This window comes from Bactrocera oleae, chromosome 5 (genome assembly GCF_042242935.1).
Source record: "Bactrocera oleae isolate idBacOlea1 chromosome 5, idBacOlea1, whole genome shotgun sequence".
Classification (NCBI taxonomy): Eukaryota; Metazoa; Arthropoda; class Insecta; order Diptera; family Tephritidae; genus Bactrocera; species Bactrocera oleae.
The window spans coordinates 29,684,974-29,712,198 of NC_091539.1; the positions used below are offsets into that span (position 1 = coordinate 29,684,974).

The 27,225-nt window shown below is 37.5% G+C and overlaps 1 protein-coding gene and 1 long non-coding RNA gene across 3 annotated transcripts; both read left to right on the plus strand.

The window, feature by feature from the left end:
• The first annotated feature begins 83 nt into the window (after window positions 1–83).
• LOC106623359 (myosin heavy chain, clone 203) lies at window positions 84–27,225 on the plus strand. Of its 2 annotated transcripts, XM_070109443.1 has the most exons (3): window positions 22,128–22,249; window positions 25,068–25,186; window positions 25,323–27,225. In XM_070109443.1, exons 1-3 carry the CDS (start codon window positions 22,244–22,246, stop codon window positions 26,998–27,000), a joined length of 1,803 nt encoding a protein of 600 aa, XP_069965544.1. In that variant the 5' UTR covers window positions 22,128–22,243; the 3' UTR covers window positions 27,001–27,225. The 2 variants fall into 2 exon arrangements, with proteins under 2 accessions (XP_069965545.1, XP_069965544.1); XM_070109444.1 differs by lacking the exons at window positions 22,128–22,249; window positions 25,068–25,186 and adding an exon at window positions 84–374.
• Window positions 959–3,655, plus strand: LOC138857259 (uncharacterized). The gene is made up of 2 exons (XR_011396338.1): window positions 959–3,323; window positions 3,442–3,655. It is a non-coding gene; the product is annotated as an uncharacterized lncRNA (long non-coding RNA).

A 27,225-nucleotide genomic window follows, 5' to 3' on the forward strand; every position in this document is an offset into this window, starting at 1 on the left:
AATTGTTATCGAAAAGTTCTTTATACGAATCTCGAATTGCGGTCTCTAAAAGATACCGCTATATCGGTCTCTTTCTTTTATATTGAATTCGTATTTGGCATTCTCTGCACAATATTGTTAGTGAAAGTCCTTTATTCTCGTATCTTTTGAGCAACAATTTAGTTAACATCGGGGATTCCCATTAAACTGCATTTAACTTATGCTTGATAATCAACAAGTGGATTTTAATTGAATGCAGTCTTCTTAAACCTATTTACAATGCCGGTATTATCTTGCGTTATTTGTTCGGAAATTTATAAAGATAGTGATATTCTATGTAGCACATCTTGTGGGCACGTCTTCCATTTTCATTGTATGCAACAATGGCAATCGCGGTATGTAGTTATTCATGATTAAAGTTGAATATGTTTATAAGTCCTGTTTAAGCGGATGATAAATGTTGTAAAAAATAATTTCATGCATGTCGGTTATCGAAATTCCAAGATTGATGTATGTATAACGTAAATTCGAAGCGCCGATACTGGTTGTTAGCGTTATTTGTCAGACCACATATTCATGTATTTGCTTGCTGCTACAGAATGGAAACTTTTGGATCAACCCCGGATAGAGGAATTCCTCCTGATCAAGAATATATAAAGATATAGCCGCCGGAAATTTATAGCTTTATTTAGATATTCGCGTTTAAAGTTGAAAATTTTAACTATTTAAAGAAATACGTTCGATTTAAAATTAATTTTACATATGTATTTTTCACTTTTACATCCACTCACACTTCACTAATTCTTTTGTTTACATTTATTTCACACTATATAGTACGAAAATAGCTTTAACTCAATATTTAACTTATGGTTCAATTATGTTTATTCACACAATAACAAAACGGTTGCATACTGACATAACCCTGGTTGATCCAACACCGAGGAAAGTTTAAAGTTCAACTATTTAAAGTACGTGTTTCTCTGATTTATAATGAATTTTACACTTATATTTTAAACTTTTATATTCACTAACACTTCACTAATTCATTTCTACACATTTTATATTAAACAAGTAAGAAAGTTCTAAGTGCGGGTGTAACCTAACGTTTTAAACTCTCGCAACTTGCAAGGATCAAAGCCCGCGATATTATGTCAGGTGTTGGCAAAATTTTATATTAAAGGAAGTATTAATCCGATTCAACTCATTTTTAACACAAAGACATAGTGCTATCGAGAGTTTCATTTAATAATTTTATTATATGAATTTAAATTATATATCTTACACATTGACCGATATTTTCGGTAAAAAGTCAACTATAGGCACTGGGGTCCACATATTCAGTACCTAGGAACTTGAACAGTTTTAGTTCAATTTATATAATTTTTGGTCACAAGGTGGCATACTTTATAAATAGATAAAATTTAATGTCTCTGGCGTGTTTAATACTTGATTTATCGCGCTTTTAGTAGTTTTTAACAGTACCGTTATATGGGGAGTGGGCGGAGTTGCCACCCGATTTCACCCATTTTTACAATGTCGATAGAGGCTAAAATCTTTTGTCGTCAGTGAATTTTGTTATTATAGCTTGAGCGGTTTAGGAGATATGCAATTAAACCTATTAGGGGATGGGATCACGGCCAGGCCAACATTTTTTAATTGCAGATGCCCCTTCCTAATGTTATCCTGTATACCAAATAACAGTCTTATATTTATTGTGGAGCTTAGTTATGGCAATTTATTTGTTTTTGATTAATGGAAGTGGAAGTGGTCTGATTACGCCCATCTGCAATACCAACCGTCTTACGGTACCAAGAAACATGTGTACCAAGTTTCACAAAGATATCTCAATTTTTACTCAAGTTACAGCTTGCAGTCACCCAGATTTCAACTCGTCTCTTCATTCTGATCATTTATATATACATAACCCTATATCTAACATAACTAGTATACTCTGTAGCAACAGGTTGCGAGAGTATAAAAATGCAAACATGAATTTAATTAAACTTTTAACTTTTTTTCAATTCTATTTAGGATTAGGATAAAAGGATTGCATTCTAACAAATTTACAAAACGGTTGCATTATAACCAATTCCAAATAATGCCTAACTGTATCAACCAGGGTGTTTTTTTTACGCGGCAGAAAGCAAAGCCGTTTTTATCAGTACCCGATTAATATTGTCCTTAACCTCTTGTAACTTAACTGGATGATAGCTTTAAGGGGTTAGGGGTAGTCAGAGGCACGAAAAAATGAGGAATTTCAGTAATTTTTTTTTGCTATTAAATCATGATATTTTACAAAAGTAGTAATATGGCATTATTATACCATGTTTTGATTTGAAGTCAAAAAAAAAAATTTTAATTTCCAAAGTTATAGTTGTTTGTGTTGCCCCAATTCCAAACAAACGTCCTGGCGGTGACCATCATAATTCCTTGGAGATTCATCTATATCAATTGGATAAAATAAATTAGTTTTATAAATAGATAATCCTGGGCCTGATCGAAGCTTTTTTTTTTTGCAAAAATTAACAAAATGGCCTCAGGAATTTTTTTCTAAATTTTTGGGGAAAAATCCTTTGATCAGGCCCGAGTTCATTATGTATTCTAAAAGCTGTATAAATTTCATTAAAATCTACTGAGCGGTTTTCGAGTTACAGTTGTCACCAGTTCAAAAAACATAGTTTTGAGAAAAACGCATTTAAAGTTTCACACTATAACCCCCGAGCGCTTTGAAGTGCCCGAGCGCTCTTTGTTATTTGTCGAATAACTCAAAAAGTAATTATCGGATCAACTTGAAATTTTCATAGAATATAATAAATAGATAAAACAAATATATTGTTTGAAATTCTGACTACCCCTAACCCCTTAACTGATAAAACCGTTTTCACTATGTGGTTAGCTTCAGACAGTTTAATTATTGTGAATAAGTGTTGAAAACAGTTCACAAAACTTGCATTCTTAACACGCAAAAACTGTGTAAACATCATGAGCCATGTGTAGGCATATTCAGAAAAGGACTACTTTTTTCGCCGAAATCGGTTTTCGTAGGTGATGGGACGACGAGGAAAGACAATCTGTTTTTCGTAACAGCTCGCTGCTACGCAATTCGGTATTCCTTTTCATTTTGAAATTTCTTTCATGGTTGCAACAGCACTCGGTTTCAAAGGAATATTTACATTATGTTCGAAAATTAAAATGTCTTTAATTTTTGGCAAAATTACGTTTTCATTTGCGCCGCGATCTGATGGTATGGACGGATAAAAGAGGTCCTCAGGGTTAAAAAATTACACATATACGCGCCTCAGACCTATAATTTTCGAGATATTTGTACTTAAAGTTCAAAAATTGTAGGTAAAAGTAATGCACGCTATTACACTATGTTTTACACACTTTGTACACATTTTTCAGTGAAAAGAACTATGAACATCCAGGTGTTGAACTGACCATATTATTTTTTTTTTGAAGCGCGACCGAGGGCCTCCAATGCTGAAAGGAGTTCGACGCAAAATAATATATAACTTATCTGCCCCAAGTATTTGGAGATGGTTAAGTGGTTAGGAAAATGAGGATACCACAGCAAAATTTAAACCACTGTGCTACAGCACAAGATCTACTGAAACAGAAAATATTTTAAAAACACAAAAAAAAACATTCATGTCGCCCTACTAAGCGAGCAATACTCCCAGCGTTCGGTAAGCATCTGGACCACATACTTATCTGGCAAGGCTACAATATGATCATGTAAAGGCCAACCTTTCTTTCTTCCGGAGTTTGCTCTAGAAACTAGAGGAATATCGCTGGTCATAATCGCTCGCGTCGTCAGTGTGTGAGCTGTTTTAAAAAGCTCTGTGAGGAAGAAAACGACTTGGATGTCGAAACTCAAAAATAAGACACAACAACCCAAAAGCACATCATTTATGAGGAATATCCTTTAAAAATTATCCCCAATACATTATCCGATTTCCTATGCTAAACCACGAACCGAAGGTGTAGAGTCACCGCTACTAGTTAATGAAGAAGAAGTATTGGCGAAAGCGGGAAAAAATAAAAGCAGCAAAGCGCCTGGTATCGATGGCAAACCATCTCTTTGCATTCCCAACAAACCCAACTCATCTAACACCCTTTTCTCTATGGTCCGACCCCGTCGAAACAGCCTGTATCTTGGACCTCCCGTTAGATGACCTCGAAGACAACCAAACTATCACTTATCATCCACGCGGGGACTAGATAACCGTTACAACAACAACAACAACATGGAATACCAAATAGAACCTTAAAGGAAGGCAAAAATTGACTATGAAATGCGTGTTTAAAGGAAGGTATATTGCCCAATCCATGGAAAGTTCAGCGATTGGTCCTACTTCCCAACTCAAATCAGCCTCCGGAGGAAGCCTCATCATAACGACCTCTGTGCATGCTTGACACGATTGGCAAAGTGTACGAAAGCCTAGTAAGAATCCGCATAGAGTTAGCAATCCAGAAAGCCGGCGGATTATCAGAAATACGGGTTTATAAAAAAGAGGTCCCCTATTGACGCACTAAACAATGTCGTTGACACTGCGAAATGCGCAGTAGGTGCCTTCAACTCGGCCCTGTATGAAATACGCGCTCCTTAATATCTTGTAAACATTATCATAAAGCCGATAAATACATCGCATACGCCAACGACGATATAGTGGTAGCAGTGGCTAAACACCTAGTTGCACAAGAAAAGTTGAAAGAATATCGCTCACAATAGGGGAGTGAGAGATAATTTCACAACTACAGCTGAAGTATCTGGGAATAATATTAGACTCAAGGCTAAAATTTAACGAACACCTCGAATACTCTGTAGATAAAGCGAATAAAATAAATAAAGGTTGCGTGCGTTCCAGCCGGCGATTTTTACTCACAAAGGTAATGAGATCGGTCATGTAAATAAACGCAGTTCATAGGCTGTCGGCAATAAGAGTTATCAGTGCGTTCCGAACAATATCCAGTGAGGCTGTTGAAGTAATAGTCATTATGTCGCCCATTGACATCCAGGGTGACGAATTCAGAGCCATCTAAAGAATCCAAAAAAGTAGAGATAACCAAAAGCATGACAATGTGGAAGTAATGGTAGCAAACCTCACCCAGAGCATGCTGGACGCACAGACTGATACCAGACATCCATTCGTGGATAAACAAACGACATGGTTTCCTGAATTTCAACCTGATCCAAATATTAAGTGTACATGGGTACATGGAGACTTAAAATGTCATGTCACTCCCACGAAGTAAAAATTAATCTGATCAAATAATTTAAAGTACATTTATTTTCTTAAAAAACGCACAATAAATCCATATTTTGGATTTATTTCAACATATACAGTATAATTGCAAATATATTAATTGAAAAAGGTGTGCAAAATGTGTTCAACATAATGAAATAGGGTTCATTATTTTTTAACTTTAAATAAAATATCTCGAAAACTATACTATCTCGGGCATATGTGTACACATTTCTTAATCTTGATTACCACCTCTATCCGTTTATACCATTAGATCGCGGCGCCAAAGAAATCGTAATCTTGTCCTGTTTAGTGTGTAATATGCATATGCGAGGTATGTTCAAAGGAAAAGCTGAATTTTCATTTTTCGCGGGCTGTGTACATGCGATTATCTATATTTTTCTTTTGTTATAATTGGACATATATGTTTATCATGTGCTTGCATTAGCAGCCAATTTCGATTAGTAGTTTGTTTTTTTTCAACAGAAACACACATTTTTGTGTGCTCTTCGATTTTTGACTAAAGAAGTGTTAAAAGAAATGATTTAAAGAGTATTAAGTATTAAATGCTAATTACACTTGTGTGAAAAGGGTGGGGAACAGTAAAATATACCACAGGTACAGTTGAGAAGTTCTCCATGCGCACACACTCTCAAAAAGTAAATTATTTGAACGTGTACGTTTGCCGACCAACGTTTTAGACAAAATCTGTTTGATTGGATCAAACTGGACACAGTGTGCTAAATTAACTAAAATCGGTTCAGTAGTTTAGGAGTTAACCTCAGAGAAAACGTGACGCATAAGTTTTATATATGTATGTCGTGATATGAAGTTATTAAAGGATACACAAGGCTGTATGAATTTGGCGTGTTCAGAGTCTTGTTTCCCTCTTTTCGTTTATTGTACGAGTATGCCATCTTTTACCTTCAAGTTATATTGCATAGAAGTTTATGTGGCAAGAGCGTGTTCAACATATATTCTCTAACAGAAGAATGAAGGAACGAGATAAAAATGCTCTGTGGCTGAACGTAGTCCTGAGTGTTGCTGAATGTGAGCAAGGCCTAGATGTTAGCCCTTGAAAATGTGTGGGAGCAAGGCACAGTGAAGAGACAGTTGAGCAATTAAATTCGCTTGTATAAAAAGTCAGTAATTTTCCAATTACTGTGTGTCCTCCAGCCATGGATGACATGATACGCAACTCTTTGATTCGAGAGAGAGAGCTGTCAAAACCCACATTTTGTATAACATTTGTCAATCATGCCACCGTCGAGAGATAATGGATAGAGTATTTTAAAAATAACTTTTTGGCATTTTACTTTTCGATATTTCCGAGTAGACCTATAGCATATATACGCATATAAAGCCCTAAACACGTGTATTCATGTTATAATTTTTTTTTTTATTTAAATCATATAGCATAATAAAATAATAAATAAATAAAAAAACTATATCAAAGAAACAATACAATTCATAATAAAATATCTCTATCTATATAAATATTTTGACTTTATAACAAAGAATAGCAAACAAAATTTAGTTGCACGTTATTCAAAAGTATTTGTGTCGTTCCTTGAACTTGCGTTTCGCACTGTTTTGTCATATACTTTTAGCGGTTTTATTTCTGGCATCCCACCTTTTTTTGAAATCAGCTGTTCAAAATTCCCTAATCATCCTAATCTGGGAAAGAGATTGAGAAAATTAGTTAGTCTAGTATCATGTCTTTCTTGACACAGCACCACAGGAATTCGTTGAAAGATACCACCTTGAGTGTGACGCTTAAATGTCAAGATGGACGACTATATTTTAGAAGCGAACCCGTCATCAGAAGTGGGTTCTGTACCTACTCCTACATTTTCAGAAGAGCAGTGGCGTAAAATCCTCGAGATGCAAAATCGAAATTTGAGTGTGTTAACAAAAAACTATGCAGGATACGACACGTGCACGTGCTGTCACGTTGCCTAAATTTAACCGCGACGTTACGGGCGTTGACACATCACAGTGGTGTATGACCGCTGATATAATTTCTTCCGAGCAACCTCTTGTGGGAGGGGTTAACACAAAATTTCTACCCCGGAATTAAGTGGGAACAGTTTACAGAATTGTTCATAGAACGATACGAAAGCGAAGAGACACCAGCCTTTCGACGAATGTCATGCAATATATGCAAGTCTTTTGGTGACGTCATTAACAACGAAGTGTTGTTTGCAGTATCAAGTATGCCTGCGCATATGTCAAACTTTGATAGTAGGTAGGGTAGGGTAGGTATAGTGGCTGTCACTCGACACACTTAGGCCTTTAGGAGGCCCATTGTGATACCACTGGGACTGTGATCCCCTCACTCTATTGGCTCCTCTCTGAACCACCCCGTACTTTTGATGAACTTCATCAGTGAGACAAGTTTTATCTGTGCAACCTCCGAGACGTCATCAAGAAACCCACGACCGATGGTTGCGATTCTTTTCCTATATAGTGCTGCGCAATCGCATAGAAGATGTTTACTGGTCTTCTCCTCTTCTACTTCCTGACAGCTTCTACAATAGTCGTTATATGGCGTGCCAAGTCTACTTGCATGTCTGCCTATTAGACAGTGGCCTGTTAGTACTCCTACGAGAGTTCTTATATCATTCCTCTTGAATTTCAACAGTCGGCATGTGCGGCTCATATTCCATTCTTGCCACGTTTGCCTGCTAGTTGAGCAGGTCAGGGATTGATTATTGATTCCACTGACACTCGGCTATATTAATGACATGTTTGTCGATTAGGTATCTACAAGTAGCCAGAGGCATATTTATGTCCTTACCAGGATCTAGTTGTAGGGTGGTGCCTGTTCTGGCTAGTTCATCTGCTACGCAGTTCCCAGGGATGTCACTGTGTCCTGGGACCCATTGCAGATTTACCGTGAAATAGGATGACAGATCCGCTAGAAGATCATGGCAATCTTACACTGTCTTCGACGAAATCCTATGAGACATCAGAGATTTCAAAGCCGCCTGGCTGTCTGTATATATAAATACACTTCTTGTTGTGATTACACTTTTTGTTAGTACAAGAAGGCTTTCTTTAATTGCAGTGACCTCTGCTTGGAAGACACTGCAGTGGTCTGGTAACCGCCGCCTACTCGGTTATCCAGTTTGGAACCATCCGTATAGAAGCTTATCCCTGCTTCCTTGTCCACTACGTCCCTTTCCCACTCCTCTCTGGAGGGGAAGGCAATATTGAGGACCGGATTTAGGTTCAGCTCCATAGGATTGTGAAAGTTAGGGGAAGAAACGGGAACTTTCTAAGTATCATAGAATGCCCCTTGTTGCTGGCGACTAGTAGGACGGATTCCCTCAGTCTCAGAGCTGACTTCGCAGCCATTTGCTTGCAATACAGATCTGTTGGCAGCAAGTGTAAAATTATGTTGAGTGCCAGGCTTGGCGTAGTTCTGAGAGCTCCACTGATGCAAATAGTAGCTGCTCTTTGTATACTTTCCATGCTTCTAATCGCATATTTCTTTTCTGTAATTGGCCACCATACTACTATACCGTAGGTCATGATCGGCCTTACAATTGCTGTGAGCCGCCAGTGAGCCACCCGAGGTGTCAGTCCCCACCTGGGCCCCACCATTCATTTACATGTGTAAAGCGCTGTAGCTGCTTACTTTACCCTCGCTTCCAAGTTTTGTTTCCAAGAAAGCTTTCTGTCTAAAATTAGTCCCAAGTAGCTTGCTTTATCTCCTACCGTTAGCCTGGTGCCATTTAAAAATGGCGGCGTGATTTCTGGAGTACTGTGTTTCTTAGTGAACAATACTAGTTCTGTCTTGCTAGCATTTAAATTCAGTCCGCATGATACGGCCCATCGATTAATATCGTTTAATATTGTCTGCATAAGGCTAGCGAGGGTGTTCGGGAACTTGCCCCTAACCGATACTGCCACATCATCAGCGTAGGCCACAACATGTACCCCCTTCTTTTCTAGATCCACAAACATTTTATTCATTGTCAGGATCCAGAGAAATGGGGATAACACGCCTCCTTGGGGTGTACCCCTTCGGACAGATCTGTGCATCGTTGAAGCTCCCAGCGTTGAAATAATTGACCGGCCCAAGAGCATCTGTTCAATTAACTTCCGGAGAGGCTCAGATATGCCGAGATCTTTAAGCGCGCTCAATATGGCCTCAGGCTGGATGTTGTTGAAGGCACCTATGTCTAGGAAGGCTACGAGGGTGTATTCTTTTATTTCCAGAGACTTTTCAATCTCTGCTACCACTTAACTTAATGCCGTTTCTGTGGATCTACCCTTCGAGTACGCATGCTGCGAAACTGCCATTTTTCTTGGGTTTAGTATGTCCTTTATATGTATTTCTATTAGTTTCTCCAGCGTTTTAAATAGAAATGATGAAAGGGTAATTGGTCTAAAATCCTTTGGATTAATGTGTGAGCTTTTTCCAGCCTTTGGTATATATATCACCTGAACTTCCCTCCATATCGAGGGAATATAGTTTAATTTCAGTGCCCCTCTAAACATGGTTGTTAACCAGTTTATTGTGTAGCTCAGGGACTGCTGTAACTGAGCAGGGAATAAACCGTCTGGTCCCGGCGTTTTATAAGGCTTGAAGCTGCCTATTGTCCAATAAACATTGCCATCTGACGCTATGTCTAGCGGAGGGGACTCTGAGCCTACTTCACTCTCCATTATATCCTCCCCTATTATTCTCTTTACTGGATACCGTCCAGCTGTGATCTGGCTTCTGAAGGTATCCGATGCTATGTTTCGACTGTGTCATTATCTTTCTCAGTCGAGACACTTCTGCCGTATTTTCGATGTCATTACAAAAAGATTTCCACGAATTTCTTTTTTGCTTTTCTTACCTCCTTTTTGTATGTCCGAAGGTGGTTATGATAGCTATCCCACTCTGTATCTTCCTGGGATAATTTGGCAAAATTGAATTGCTTCCCGCAATTTTTCTGCATGTTCTTAAGTATTGGAGACCACCAAGGAAGTCTAATTCTTCCCCTACTGTACATTTATGGACAAGCTACCTCTAGTGCTTGACGACGAGAATCTGTGAATCGTTTAACGAGGATGTCTTTGATAGTCGCTTGCAACGAATTATTTTTACTACGAATGTAAAAACTAGAAACAAGCTACAATTAGAGTTAAAGGCGTTTACCTTCGATAAAAAGCGCAGTGCTGGCTTTGCTGAATGTGCTGGGCCCAACAATAAAAAAAAGCGAAGATGTCTAATCTGATGTGTCATTTTGGCAAAAAGCCCGAACATAAATTGCGGGCTGCAGAACCAAGGTGCGACACGGTATTGATATGAAACAGCAGAAAGAAAAGCCGACTGTGTCCTGTTGTAGCCAGCCTGGACGTTTTGTTAACCAATGTTCAAATACGGGAGCTGCAGCTAAACAGGGCGTATTGCAACAAAAAAGCGTCAATCACTGCTTTACAGCAGAACCAAAAGTGAGTACAAGTATGACGCAACAAGCTGAGGTCTATCCACCGGGGCGGAGTGCTCATTGATTAGAGAGAGTGTTGGCCACAAGCTAGCTAGCAAACGCATAAATAATGTTGAAATATAAAAGGGTGATGATGCTGTGATATACAGTACATTACAAATTTTAGGTAGTGTTGTCATTAATGAAAATGTTCTAAAAATATTCTTCCATGTTGAACAATACGCTACAGCGTTTACTAATGACAGCAATTCGCACAAGAGCCGGTTCTGCGATAAAGGAATTGACCCGGATTTTATCCGGCCAAGGGCTGTTATTTCGGCGATCTAACCCTGTTTGGATCGGTAAGCTCTAGATTTAGTTTGTCGTCATTGGAGCAACACCTAGCAGCAGGGTTGCTCCGTATCCTCCTGACCCCGAGGAATTCTACTGCTGCGTTTGCGCTAAAAGGCTCCATCCAAACTACACCTGGGTTAGGTGCAATACATGCAATGGATGGAGCCATCTTAAGACCTGTTCAGGCCTTAAGACACATAGGGAGTGGACCACGAGTTACGTGGCCCCATGCTGTCAACGCAATAATGCGACATCTGCCTCAACGACTGTGCAACTTGCACCATGTTCGCGCACTGCGCTGCGGCTCCAGTCGAGTGGCCAAGATAGGACCTCCACGGCCCTAAGGAGCTCACACAGACAGCATGACTCCCAGTCTGACCAACCTTTATAAAGCTCCAATCCTCGTGCGAGAACCACCCAGCAACTCCTGGTTCCTCGCACAGTCTGTTCCGTGCGTAGCACGCCGGAATGTCACATCAGTCAAGTACAATTCTTGTACTGGCTGGTGTCACTTTCTGTCGTGTTAAGGTCTGCGCACCACACGAGCATGGAGTGCGTCGTATGTTGCCCCATGCTGTAGGAGTCTGCCCCCGCAATCACATACAGTGGCGTCACCAATCAACACCACAGTGCGACAACCGCCCATGCGGATAGTACAGCTGCAACAACCACCACCAACACGCACCCCATTCACCCCTACGATCATGACTGGACACCCGCGACAAACGCGACTCCTACAATTCAACTGCAACGGACTCCAGAGTAAGATCGAGGAGATAGTTGCATTCATGAGCCGGAAGCGCGTAACGATAGCTGCGGTCCAAGAAACCAAGCTAAACAGCCGCTCAGATCTTCTGAGTTGTGCAGGTTTCAACGTTTTACGTAAGGATCGCGAGCGAGATAATGGTGGAGGCTTAGCCTTCATATTGCACAACACCGTGCAATATCGTCTAATCGATGTTGACATCGACCGCAGGGACACTACCCTAGAATGTCAGGGTATAGCTGTCCGGTCAGGCGATGTCGAGCTCGAAATATTTAATATATACATCCCCCCAGTTACATGTTGCCCAACAGGATATCACCCGAACATAGATGCGCTATTTCGTGGTGAAAACCGTTTGGTGCTAGGCGATTTTAACGCGCATCACGATCTTTGGCATTCCTGCCTGTCAAATGATCGTAGGGGGATGGAGCTGGCGGAACAGATTGACGATTCGACATTCTGCACAATGAATGACGAAGCCCCCACCAGAATTATGAACACCTGTAATAGCTCGCCCGATATTACCATCGCTAGCGGTGGTCTGATAAATAGCATAACCTGGCGACCTATGCTAACTCTCGCATCAGACCATCTGCCCATAATTATCTCGATCGAGAAACCTCCCGACTTTATTTCTGTGGACATCCGCACCTTTATTAACTTTAACAAAGCTAACTGGGTCGGCTTCACAGAATTTACTGAGAGCACCTTCAACGCACTACCCATTCCTACGGACGTCATCGTTGGCGAGCGTCAATTCCGCAAGGTAATCGCTGCTGCTACCGCTCGCTTCATACCAGCTGGTAGAATCGCGGAACTCCGCCCAAATTTCCCAGCCGAAGCAGCTGTACTAGCAAACGAGCGCGACACCTTACGCCATCCCGATCCCTGTGATCTCCGCATAAGGGATCTCAATTTGGAGATTCGGCAAATGGTAAACCACGGACAAAATGGGTGGAGCACCTGAAGTCCTGTAATCTCTCTGTGAGTAAGCTTTGGAATACTGTCAAGGCCTTGTCTAACCCGAGGAGACATGACGACCGAGTTGAAATTCAATTCGATGCCCATGCCTCCTCGGACCCGAAGAAGTGCGCGAGCTATTTTAGCCGGTAGTTTACACTGCACCCTTCGACCGACAAGGCCAAACGATGTGTTACCCGACGGCTGCGCAAAATGCCAAAAGACTGCGCACCACTTACTTTCACCGATGGGGAGGTTCAGAGTGTCATCAAAAAGGCGAAATCGTCTAAATCCATCGGCTCTGACGGAATAAGCATGCTGATGCTAAAACACCTACGCCCAACGGGAGTAAACTATCTCACCAAGGTCCTCAACTTGTCGATATCCACTCTTCAAATACCCGATGTGTGGAAAGTCGGAAGAGTGGTCCCACTACTGAAACCTGGGAAACCCGCCAACAAAGGGGAGTCTTATCGCCCGATAACTCTCCTTTCCCCAGTAGTGAAGACACTTGAGGCCTTGTTACTCCCGTCATTCACTCACCACCTGAGTCTAGCAGATCATCAGCATAGCTTCCGAAAAGTGCACAGTACCACCACAGCACTTAGCGTCATAAACGCCCAGATAGTTCATGGCCTGAACCATAAGCCACCCTAAGAGAGGACGATCCTCGTAGCGTTGGACTTGTCAAAAGCTTTTGACACAAAAGCCTAGAACAATCAACGCTCCCTCCACAGCTGAAGCGGTGGACTATGAACTACCTGAGCGGTCGGCATTCATCCGTACTGTTTCGAGGTCCAAACTCCAAACTTAGGAAAATTAAACAGGGGGTTCCGCAGGGCGGTGTCCTCTCCCCACTACTGTTTAATTTCTATATTTCGAAACTCCCCCAGCCACCAGCGGGAATTTCAGTGACCTCGTACGCTGATGACTGTACGATATTGACGGGCAAGGGAATCGATGGCATGTGTTCAAAAGTAAACAGCTACCTCTCCGATCTTTCTCGCTTCTTCTCTGCAATTAGCCTAACACTCTCCCCCACTAAATCTACAGCGACCATCTTCACAAATTGGACGAAGGAGTACAGACTGGACCTCAACATTTCAGTCGATGACACAAAAATTCCGACAGTTAATAACCCTAAAATTTTAGGCGTCAAAGCCAAAACGTTGTTGGCAACATACAAGGCAATCGGCCGGCCGGTCCTAAATTATGCAGCCCCAATAGCCCCATAAGCTTCAGACCTGTCAGAACATTGCACTCCGGACTATCACGGGATGCCTCTTGATGTTTCCAATCGAACACCTACATAGTGAGGCCCGTATGCTTCCGGTTAAGGAACACAACGAACTCCTCTCCAAGCAGTTTCTGCTGGGGTGTTTTCGTAGAAACCACCCCTGTAGTCGCCCGCTTGTAGCGGAGCCGCCTCCTAGGAACATCAAGAGGTCTTTCCTTGATTACTTCGACGACATTAGGCAGTACGCCAACCGGACTTCGGACGCAACGAACTGCAGACAGGCACTGACCGCCATTCACAGTGGAGCCATCAACACCTTCACCGACTCCCTCTCAGTGAATGGCGTATTACGAGTCAAACCACCACCCATAGCAGACGTAGAGCTCGAGTTGCCTCGCGAAACCAGAGTGACCCTCGCGCAACTTCGTTCTGGATACTGTAGCAGGTTAAACTCCTACTTATCCAGAATAGACCCCGACATACCAAACACATGTCCTGCGTGCAAAGAGTCTCCGCATGACAGTAACCACCTCTTTGCATGCCCAACAAACCCCACTCATCTAACACCTTTCTCCCTATGGTCCGACCCCGTCGAAACAGCTCGTTTCCTAGGCCTCCCGTTAGATGACCTCGACGACAACGAATCTCGAATTTATCAACCGTTATAACAACAACAACTAATGACATCCCTTGTACAAGGATTAATATGTGTGAAATAAAAATTAGGTTCATAGATCCTTGCAAAACTGTGCAAGGGCGACTATATCGGCTCAGTCGTGGTGAAAATGAAATAGTTGGAACTAGATTAAATGTATTAATAAAATGACATACTATTCGTCCTAGTTCTTCTCCCTATGCTAGTCCTAATGGCGTAGATCGATTTTGTGTTGATTATAGGGAACTTAACTCAAACACAGTTTCTGAGAAATACCTACTGCCTCTTATCAGTGATCAGATTGTAAGACTTTGTAGTGCTAATTATTTCACTTGTTTAGAAATGGATAGCGGTCATCATCAGATCCCAATCCATCCGGACTCTGTTGAATATACAGCGTTTGTAGCACTTGAAGAACAATATGAATTTTTGACAATGCCTTTTGGTCTTAAAAACGCGTCGTCTGTTTTTCAGCGTGCACTTATGAGTGCGTTGGAAAATTTTGCTCACTCATGTAATCGTTTATATGGACGACATTATGGTGGTGTCGCCGCCAAAAGAGTCGGGTTTTGAAAGGTTTTCAATTGTGTTGGGTGTTCTTTTTTAATGTTACCAAATGTAGTTGTTGTGAACTGTTTCAGTAATTGGGATATAAGATACGAGCGGAATACCAAAGACCGAATCCGCGTAAAATAGTTCTTTGCCTCCGCCGCAATCCATTACTGCTTTCTTTCTTAGTTTGGCTTCGTATTTCCGCAAATTTGTACTTGAGTTTTCTCTGATAATGAAATCTCTATATTCTCACACTTCACAGAAGAACAATTTTATGTAGAATGCAGAGCTAGAAAAAGTTCGAAAGAAAATTATTGCTATTATTACAAACACCATCGCTGGTAGGTGTATTTACAATCATTCAACTTTGATATTCAATATAGTGAAGAAAAGCCCATGGCTCACGATGGTATTTTTTGTCAAGAAATCCCATTCAAACAAATTATCATTCGTCAGTATACAAAATTCCTGACAAGCGAGTAAATCTAGCGGATATCTCATGCGATTGACTTCTCGATGAGCAGCGATTAGATTCGGACCTAGTTAATATTGTAAACAAATTTAATTCTACTGAACTGAGAAAATTTGGCAAAAACATATGATTTGCGAAAGGACGAGGCAGTAATTAACATGAGCGAAAAAGTCTATTAGTATTATTGGTTTAAAATGAATAAATATGTTCGAAAATTTGTTGACAATTGTATAACATGAAAACTGTTAAATGTTCTTCGGGAAAAGTTCAAGCAGAGCTCCATCCTATTCCGAAAATAAATATACCTTGGCGTACTATATCCGTTGATATAACTGGAAAATTTAGTGGTAAAAGTGATCTCAAAGAGTATGTGATTGTTCAGGCGGACGTCGTTACGAAATTCATTTACTTGTTCCATACTCTAAAGTTAGATACCGAGAGCTGCTGAGCTATTAAGTCATCGGTTTCCTTGTTTGGGGTACCCACTCGTATCATACCTGACCAGGGCTCAGCTCCTAGCTCCAAATTTTCCAAATTCTGTTCATCACCAAAAAAAAAACTGAGATCGAAATTAATTTAGTAAACTATGGAAGACTATGGAAACTACGGCATCATATAATAAAGCAAGATTTGATAAAGGTAAAGCAACGATTGTTAGTTATGTGTTATTGAAAAATGAAGAGACACATCAAACAAAGTTAGATGCAAAATTCAGAGGCCCGTTTTTAATGGTTGAGGTTTTGGATGGGGGCCGCTATAATATATGCTAAATTCCTTACAAACTAAACATATTTATAAGTACTGTCGCGATGATATCAGAAAAATTCCAAACGGTCACATTCCAATTGAACTAGATATTATCGTATTAGACAACCACGCCCACTTTCCGTATAACAAAATTTTAAACTCCATCTGACATACTTATATAAGGACTGTATGGTATGAGATGACTTTATAGGAACCGCGTTATCAAAATTAGTCAAATTAGTTTTAGGTGAAAACCCATATCTTGGGATCCGCTTAATAGATTTCAACCAAATTAATACAACCAAATAATACGGTACATAACATTCTTTTTATATTTCATGTTATATTGCGAAAATGGGCGAAATCGCCCACGCCTATTTCCCATATGACACCATTTTAAATTCCATTTGATTCTTCCACTTTCCAGTATGTAACTCAAGCAACAATGATTCTATCGGGGTAAAACTTTGCGTGAATAATGCGTTTAAAGTATGCCACCTTGTGGCCAAAAATTATATAAATTGAATAAAAACTGTTTAAGCCCCTATGTGGACCCCAGTGCCTATAGTTGACTTTTTACCGAAAATATCGGTCAACATAGAACAAGGCGGCAAGATCCACAAAGAAATCTAAAACGAGTATACCGTTTGACTTTGCGAGAGTATAAATTTTCGGTTACATCCGAACTTAGCCCTTCCTTACTTGTTAAGATATAAAACTGTAATAGGGGATCGCAGTAGAAAGAAGAACTTGTGGGCTAAAACTAAAAAAAAGCCCTCTAATAGGTTTAATGTGCATATCTCCAAAACCACTAAAGCTACATTAATCAAATTTGCTTAGGATAAATCCTTTAAGAACCCCTACCGACAATGGATGAAATCGAATTTTAACCCCACCCTCTCCCCATATAACGGTTTTGTTAAAAACTACTAAAAGTGCGATAAATCTATAAATGAATGCGCCATAGACATAAATATTTATAGGAGCCAATAACAAATTTGGACGATGGAAGTAACTACGCCCCATTTAAGTGAAAACCCAGATCTTGGGACGTACTCGACCGATATCAACCAAATATGTCGCGAACTTTATATTGAAAATATCGACCAATCTGAGATAAATTGTATCATACAAATTCGGAGATAATCCTTTTCTGATAATTTTCATTTTCTTTCCTGTATGTCAAAAATGGGGTGAAATGGGATAATTAATTCCCTAGACCTCAGTCCGGCTGACTTTATACGGCATAATTGACTTTATATTTATTTTTGATGATGATTTTAATATAATTTTCGCTGACAGCAAGTAAAATATAGGTATAAAACTAATTTAGTCTACGACCTATAGTATAAACAAGTAAGGAAGGGCTAAGTTCGGATGTAACCGAACATTTTATACTCTCGCAAAGTCAAATGGTATACTCGTTTGAGATTTCTTTGTGGATTGACTGATATTTTCGGTAGAAGGTCAACTATAGGCACTGGGGTCCACATATTTAGTACTTAGGGGCTTGAACAGTTTTGGTTCGATTTAGACAATTTTTGGTCACAAGGTGGCATACGTATTATTCACGCAAAGTTTTACGCCGATATAATCATTGTTGCTTGATATGTATAGTGGAAAGTGAAAGAATCAGATGGAATTGAAAATGGTGTTATATGGGAAATAGGCGTGGTTGTAGTTCGATTCGTACTATAACATAGAAATATGAAAATAACGTTATGTACCGAATTTTGTTGAAATTGGTTAAGCAGATCTCAAGATATGGGTTTTCACCTAAAAGTGGGCTGTGCCACGCCCACTGTCTAATTTTGAACGCTGTTCCTATAAAGTCATCTCATACCATCCCAGAGATAAAATTTAATGTCTCTGACGTGTTTACTGCTTGATTTATCGCGCTTTTAGTAGTTTTTAACAGTACCGTTATATGGGAAGAGGTCGGGGTTGTCTCCTCGTTTCATTTTCACACTGTAAGTATAGGTGCTAAAAACATTTGCGTCCAGTGAATTTTGTTATTATAGCATTAACGGTTTAGGAGATATGCACATTAAACCTATTAAGAGGCGGGACCACGCTAACTTTTAAAAAAAAATTTTGACTGCAGATGCCCCTCCCTAATGTGATCCTGTGTACCAAATAACAGTCTTGTATCTTATTGCCGAGCTTAGTTATGGCAATTTATTTGTTTTTGATTAATGGCGTTTTGTGGGCGTGGCAGTGGTCCGATTACGCCCATCTGCAATACCAATCGTCTCACGGTACCAAGAAACATGTCAACCAAGTTTCATAAAGATATCTCAATTTTTACTCAAGTTACAGCTTGAACGGACGGACGGACAGACGGACGGACAGACAGTCACCCGGATTTCAACTCGTCTCTTCATCCTGATCATTTATATATATATAACCCTATATCTAACTCGAATAGTTTTAGGTGATACAAACAACCGTTAGGTGAACAAAACTATTATACTCTGTAGCAACAGGTTGCGAGAGTATAAAAATAAGAAAAAACGGATAAATGTTAAACATAACCTCCTGAAACCAGTCAACTGTCAAAGTTCAGGAGGTGATTTGCGCTGAATATGAATGAAATCGGTTCAGACCTTGGTTGAAGTTCTTTATATTTAATATACTTGTATTGATTTCTCTGGTTGTCTGTTTCCTCATATGCACAACATATTTTATTTAGCCACTTGGTTGAGATAATTTCACATATACAATCACATTAAGCTAGTTTAAGATCTGTATTTTAAATTAACAAGATACTAAATATGATTGTAATCCTCTCATGCTTTCAATGTTGAAGTCTATCGCAACATTTTTTAATAAAAAGTTTTGCCAACTTCCCGGCTTTGATCCTTGCGAGGTATATAATGTTCGGTTCCACCCGAAGTTAGACCTTTTTATTCCATTAAGAACATTTCTAAAAAAATTATATAATAATAGGTTTGGTTCTAAAAAGCTGTTAGGAAAAAGAATATTGTAAGTTACTCTCACAAAGATTGTGATAAAAAAAAAGTATAGAAACGGAAAACTAGCAGAAACCAGCAAGAAAATTCAAAACAATAAAAATACACAAAATCAAAGCAAATTCGTCAAATATCGCTTGTATACAACGTTCATAGAATAAAAAAAATGATATGTTTATTACTGTTTATTATTACTGCATTTTTGGTTCAAGTCAATATTTATTGAATATCTATGCGCATTAAGATAGACTTAAATACAACTATAAATGTGAGCTTTACCCTTTGAATAGGATATATTCTTTAAAATCATCCACTTTAAAATTATTGAAGGAAGTTCTTGAATTTTGACTACCCTCTGCGCCGTAATAGACAACCCAAAACTTTTTTAACCTTTCATTTTTGAGAAATCTTAAGAAATGTAAGCGGAACAACTCAGGAAGTTGTAAGTTCGGGTGTAACCGAACATTTTATACTCTCGCAACTTGCAAGGATCACAGCCCGGGAAATGACTTCATGTGTTGGCAAAATTTTATATTAAAGGAAGTTTTGATCCGATTCAACTCATTTTAGACACAAAAACATACTAAAATCAAGAGTTTCATGTATTTATTTTATTATATGAATTTCAATTATATATCTTACACATGACTGATATTTTTGGTAAAAGGTGAACTTTAGGCACTGGGGTCCACATATTAGGTACCTATTGGCTTGAACACTTTTGTTTCGACTTAGACAGTTTTACGCCGATATAATCATTGTGGCTTGATTTGCATACGGAAAGTGAAAAAATCAGATGGAATTTAAAATGGTGTTATATGGGAAATAGGCGTGGTTGTAACCCGAATTCGCCCATTTTCGTACTATAACATAGAAATATGAGAAGAATGATATGTACCGAATTTTGTTGAAATCGGTTAAGCAGATCCCAAGATATGGATTTTCACCTAAAAGTGGGCGGTGCCACGCACACTGTCTAATTTTGAACGAGGTTCCCATTAAGTCATCGCACATAATTTATCGTCTGTAATACCAACCGTCTTACGGTACCAAGAAACATGTATACCAAGTTTTAAAAGATATCTCAATTTTTACTCAATTTACAGCTTGCACGGACGGACGGATAGACAGATACCCGGATATCAACTCGTCTCTACATAATGCATATTTATATATATAATCCTATATCTAACTCGATTAGTTTTAGGTGATACAAACAAGCGTTAGGTGAGCCAAACTATTATACTCTGTAGCAACACAAACAAATCTAAAACGAGTATACCATTTGACTTTGCGAAAGTATAAAATGTTTAGTTACATCCGAACTTGTTTTACATTGGTTCATCACCATTATTATTCTTTCAGGTGGTTTCACCAACCCGCCTTCGCGTACCTGATTGACCCATGTATTCTTCTGATCTTTCTCAAGTTTTTAATTTTTTGCAAATGTATCCCACCAAATGCTCTAGACCGTCGGATTTGAGATCCAATAATTCGTTGTCAGTACTCCGGTCCCCTTTTCTCAGTGCATTCTATATTAAAGGTTTTTTTAGGTCGGCATATACATAGAAGTTGAAGGGCATTATTTGATCGAATAATGCCTCAACTTTTAAAATATTCATTACGAATGTCGTACTTATTTTTGTAAATGCCAAAAAATTGAGTAAATGAACTATGCACTTTAAAATGATTGAACAAATTCTTGAGTTTTGACGAACATCCGTCACAAAAGAAAATCCAAAGCATTTTTTAATCCTCATTTTTGGGGAATCTCTAGAAATGTGTATTTGAACCTAATAACAAACATACATAAAAGTTATTTGAGTTTTGATTGTTATCAAATAACGTCCTTCATCAAAGGTACATGCAAATATAAAGCAAAATAAATAATAAAGCGAACTTGTTTAATATTACTTTTTTTTATAACACATACTTATTCATATCACTCACGTGAATTTTGTCCACATTTTTGTGCGCAATTACCTACTGCACACTTCATAGTCCTTTCGAATTTTCAAACGCGATTTTTAGACCATTTATACTTCTAACACGTTTGAAACACATTTGATATTATTTATAAAATGTGTGAAAATCGTTCTTTATAAACAATGAGCGTTCGCTGCAAATTTACCACTTTTTTTTAACGAATTTGACTTATTTGAATATGTCGTTCTTTCAAATTTCCTCAGACAATTAGAGTTGCTATGTGTATAGTTTTTTGTTTGAAAATTTTAATTTTATTCAAATTGAAATATTTTGAAGTCTAACAAATTTTTTTAAAGGTCAAACCTTTTCATGACATCTTTGATACAAATTATTATTAATTACTAACAAGAAAATGACAATTTAATAGTTCGTATAGTTAATAATTTAAATTATTCCAAGAATAAAATATACCAACAAATCTAAGAGACCAATTTGGTTGGTTACCATATTTTTGTTAATATGTTTATGTTCTTGTATCTATGAAACCGCTTCAAATATTAATCATACAAAGCTATAAATAAACTGATAATTTATTTGTAAACAATTAATAATAATATGTATCGGAGATGTTATGAAGTAGTTTTGCATTTAAAAACCTTATTTTATTCTTCAAAAATATTTCAATTTAAAATCCAGTTTTAATTTTTCACATAAAATGTATACACATTGCAACTCTAACTGCCTGATGACTTTTAAATGAATGACATATTTAAATAAGTCAAATCCGTTATTAAATTTGCGGGCGCGCATTGTTTATAAAAAACGCACATGACAATCGATTTCTACACATTTTTTAAATAATATCAAGTGTGTTACAAAAGTGTTCGAAGTTAAAATTTTTGCAAAAATCGCTTTTAAAAATTCGAAACGAGAATAAAGCGTACAGGAATGAAGGTATTAAAATTTAAAAATTTCGTACAATATGTTTTCCTTGTATATTTCTTAAGACTTATCAAAAATGAAAGTTTAAAAAAGCTTTGGGTTATCTTTTGTGACGCAGAGGGTAGTCAAAATTCCAGATTTTGCCCCAATCATTTTAAAATGGATGATTTCAAAGAATACATCCTATTCAAATTTGGTAAAGTTCACAGTCATGGTTAGGTTTAAGCAGAGAACGTAAAATACAGAGAAGGTCCAACTACGGACCCGCGTGTGAATTGTCAAAACCTAACAAAATGCGATGAGCGTGTTTCACCACAGTCGGCTCGGAAGGGGAAATTTTAACAGTGGCGCGTGAACAGAGCTGAGCATTGTATGAAAATTATGCTCAGAGACTTGCGTTGATTTTACAGCCGCTGTTACTCTTTTGGCTTATATTTTTTGTGGTGATTGATGTGCAGGAACGATGCGCACGCGGTAGCTGCCAGCAGGAGAAGAGGCCGTTAACCGTGTTGTATAGTCTTTTATAATAACAGCAGGCGTCCTCGAGCCTAACTGTTGACTATGTATTCGCTGTTCCGTTTTGTGTCGTATTCGTTTCAGCGTTCCTTGTAAGCCAGGATCAGCTGACTTGCTGACATGGTGTTGCCATGTTATATTGTCGTATATAATATTATATTGTGGTTCATCCCACATTTTTATTCGCGTATATGCAATCATATTTATTGATATGAATATCATTTTGCGAATTTTTATGAAAACATGCAAAACTGATAACATTCTAATTAAATTATGTAATTTTAAAAATATTATTTATAGTCAATTTGGGAATTTAATGATTTTATTTAGTTTTTACATAATATACTTTTCTAATAGAGATTAAATTTATTACAATATATGTATATGTACATATGTACATCTTTTATCATATTAATCTTATATATAATCACATGTATATCTGCACAAGCACATTTGAATGTGCGGATCCAAAAATTCAAATCATAATTTTATCATAAAACAACACAATATATGTGCGCGCATTGATTTATATGTACACACATATACATATGTATGTATAAATGACATTGCCGAACAAATAATGTATACACAAACCAACCTACATATGTATGTCTATGCGTACATATGTATATATGTCACCCGCAAAAACTACAAACATTGTTCTACAAAAACAATAATCGTCACAAGTCAATATGTCAGCTAAATAGCCGAATCCCAAATTTATAGTAAAATATACAACAACAACATTTTCATTCATGAACGCAGGCGTACTTTTAACAAGCAACTTCGCTTCATTCATAAAACAGATACTCGCACATCCCCCCGAGCATGCTCTTGCCTCCAAAGTGTTTTTTCACGACGATGGCAAAAGCTAAAAATCATAAATTGAACAAATTTCTGATATTCCCTCTAGAAGGGAAAAGTGACAACTCCGCAAATTAGAGTATTAAAATATTTTAGAATAAAAGTGACAACATAGTATATTTGTCGGTTTACAATTCAAGAAACTTCTTAAAGAAAATATTCAATATTCCTTTGATGTATGTATACTGTAAGCCCCGGTTAAGTATCACTCCTCCAATCCCTCTTATCTGCCTGTGTCTTGCTGCATCCCACGTTTTTTCTTAATTTTTTAAGGAAAACGGTAATTTTTTTTAAATACATAGAAATTATTTTTTTTGTACCACTCGCTTAAGTACCACAATCGCTTACGTACTACAAAGCACAAAAAATCTGCAACTTTGGTTTGTGAAAGAATGTAAATATTCGAATTTTTTGTACACACATCTGCCCGTATATATGCACATGCCTTGATGACTTTGTTTCCATTTACGCATGCCACGTTGTATATGACTAGGGGTTGATTTTGCACTTGCCCATATGCGACTCTTTGACCATTGGTTGTCTGTGGCAACGGAGATTTCCCATGAAACAATGAGTGTACATATTTACATACATATGTTGCATGTAGACAAATTAATAATTATAATGGGTACCTTCATATTTGTTTACATGCACACATAATTATACATATATTATGTATAAGAATATTTGCGACCGCTTGGTCTTTTCTTATCGGGTTATGTCAAGCAAGAGGTGTACAAAATCAAACCCAGAAATCTGACTGAACTGAAGCAGTCCATTAAATAGATAATTGAGGCAATCCCGAATTAGGTGTCGCATATGCGTGGTTGAGTATGGAAGAATAATTAATTGTTTAAATAAAATAAAATTTTCTATACAATAAAAAAAATATATGTAATGCATTGACTAAAAAGAAATTTATTGCGGTTTAATTTTGTAGCACGATTCGTTAGCCACCCTGTATAGGCAGAATATCTTCAAATTATATGCAAAGTCGTTTGCGCATTGTAAATATACGAATCTGTAAGCGTAAATTTCTTAACATTGAAATTAGCATCACTTTTCTCAATTAACATTGAAAATGCTCAATTCTGCTATTTTTCAGTCCCCTGATGTTAATTGTAGCCATTTGATGAAACACGCTCATCGTTTTCAGTCCCCTTCCAAATGTGATGAAACACGCTCATCTTTTTCAGTTCCCCTGCGAAACGTGAAATATTTTGATAATGGCCGCACTGTGAACCTTCTCTATGATATACGTTCTCTGGTTTAAGTCTATCTTAATATGTATTGATATATAGCAAATAATGATTTGAACAAAAAACGCAAAAATAAAAACCAGTAACATAACTAATGATTTTTTTTCAAATTCGTCCCACTGTATGTATGACGATGTTGGTTCAATGACATCAACATTGTCGTAACCTTTTATTATATAAACGTTGGGCAGTCTCTTTTTTCTACTAGCAGAAATTTCTCTCAACTTCTTACGCTCTCAAGGTTTTTATCTGCGTTTACAAGTATACTGGCTTTGGGGGTCTTCCGCAAATCAAAATACTGTTATAGTCTGTAAGTATACCGTAGTAAATCTAACCGTAAGGCTAAAATCATCGGCAAATAACTATAAGGCAATTATATAATATATGTACATTCATAAGGACAAGGGAAAGTTTTGATAATTTTGGATTCTATTATTTATTTTCAGAGAGACAAGCTGTCCACATTGTAGGTTACCCAATCCACAGACTCACAGGTTATACATTGATTTCGATGATACTGCAACCGATATAAAATTAAATGAAATCAAGGCCCAATTGGATTTAACCGAGAAATCAAGAAGTGAACTGCAATTACAACTAGATGTGACTGAAAGTAATTTTTCTGGTCTTCAAATAATTCTTTCTGAAGCAGAGGAAAAAATATTGGATCTCAAATATAAAAATGATTATTTGAAAGCCCAAAACGACAGCAGAGAGCAAGCAATTGCAAAAGCTGCAGAAGAATCTAAGGAATTTTTAATTATAATAAGTAGTTTAGAGGACAGTCTTAAAGAAGAGATATTAGAAAAAGGAAAACTAGTACTAGAAATGGGAAAAAGAGTCTCTGAATGTACAAGTTTAAATAATGCAAATAATAAACTGGAAGCGTTGGTTAAACGTAATGAAAACTTTCTTGATAACACTCGCAAACAGTACGAAGCAGTAGAAAGTGCACTTAAAATAAAAATAGAGCAGTTAATTGAAGAAATAGTTGCCAAAAGCGCATTAATAGAACAACTAGAGAAGAGAATAAGAGAGATCGGAAGTAATAACCAGAATTTCCAAAAATATTCAGACCAGCGATACAATACTTCTGAAATAGTCATACAAAAACTAAAATTGGAAAGAGAATTAGAACAAACTTTGGATAAAATTGTCGAGTTGGACAATAACCACACCAGAGATATAGAGATTTTAAATTTGGAAATTGATAGTTTAAAAGCAGATAACGAGAGAAAGGATAACGAGATTGCAAATAGAAGAGAAGAGCATGCGAAGATGATGACCAGACTTAGTTCACTGGGCTCAAAAGCAACAGAAATAGCACTTCGTAAACGCATTGAACTTTTAAAGATTAAATTGGAAGAGTCGCGTAGTGAACTCGAAAGCTCTTTTAAAAATTCTAATGAATTGAACCACTGTATCTCAAAGAACAAAGCTGAGAGTCAATTGCTAGAGGGCGCCACCTCCAGTGTGATTAAATATTCGTCTGCAGTCCAACCCCAAAACAATACTACCTCCTCAACGAATCAAATAGAGAGGTTTTATAATAACACAAGTGTTGTTATTAGAGGTGTACCTGACAGGGATATTAAAGATCCACTGGCTGATACAGTGTTAATGCTTACAGAAATTATGAATTTGCCGTGCACGGCTGCAGATATTAAAAATGTATACAAACTCAACCTCACATTTAAATTGAGAAATACTATGCAGAAAGGTAAAACATCTTTAGTTGTAACTTTCACAACTCTTAATCTAAAAATAAAATTTTTGGAAAACAAGTCAAAGTTAAGAAACAGAGCTCTAATAGTTTCAGCATTTATCGATAAGGAAACATACGAGCTTTTTCATTATGCAAAATCATTAAAATCCATAGGTTACCATGTTTTTTATAAAAATAATAATGTATTCGCCCGAGATAGAAACAATTCTGAAACAATAAAAATTATCAGTAAATTAGAAGTTGACAATATTATCAAAAATTCAAATAAACAAATAACCGAAAATCATAAAATGTCATTAACGGAAGCTAGCCAAGAAAGTTTAATATATAAAAAAGATGGAGATGAAAATGCACAACTCTCTGCTGAAGAATGTGATGATGAATTTTATCGTAAATGATATATGGAATATAAATATGTACATACGTATCTATTTAAATACCCCTCGTGTTGAATATGCATATATGATTATGAATAAGTTAGTTAGCACTGTATAGCTAAAAAAAAAACGTGCCAAATTGCCCAGAACGCGTTCATTTTAGTGAAACAATTGTCAAATTACAATTTATTTTACATATATAAATTTTATTCACTAAAGTCACAAATAAATGTTCAATTAAATAAA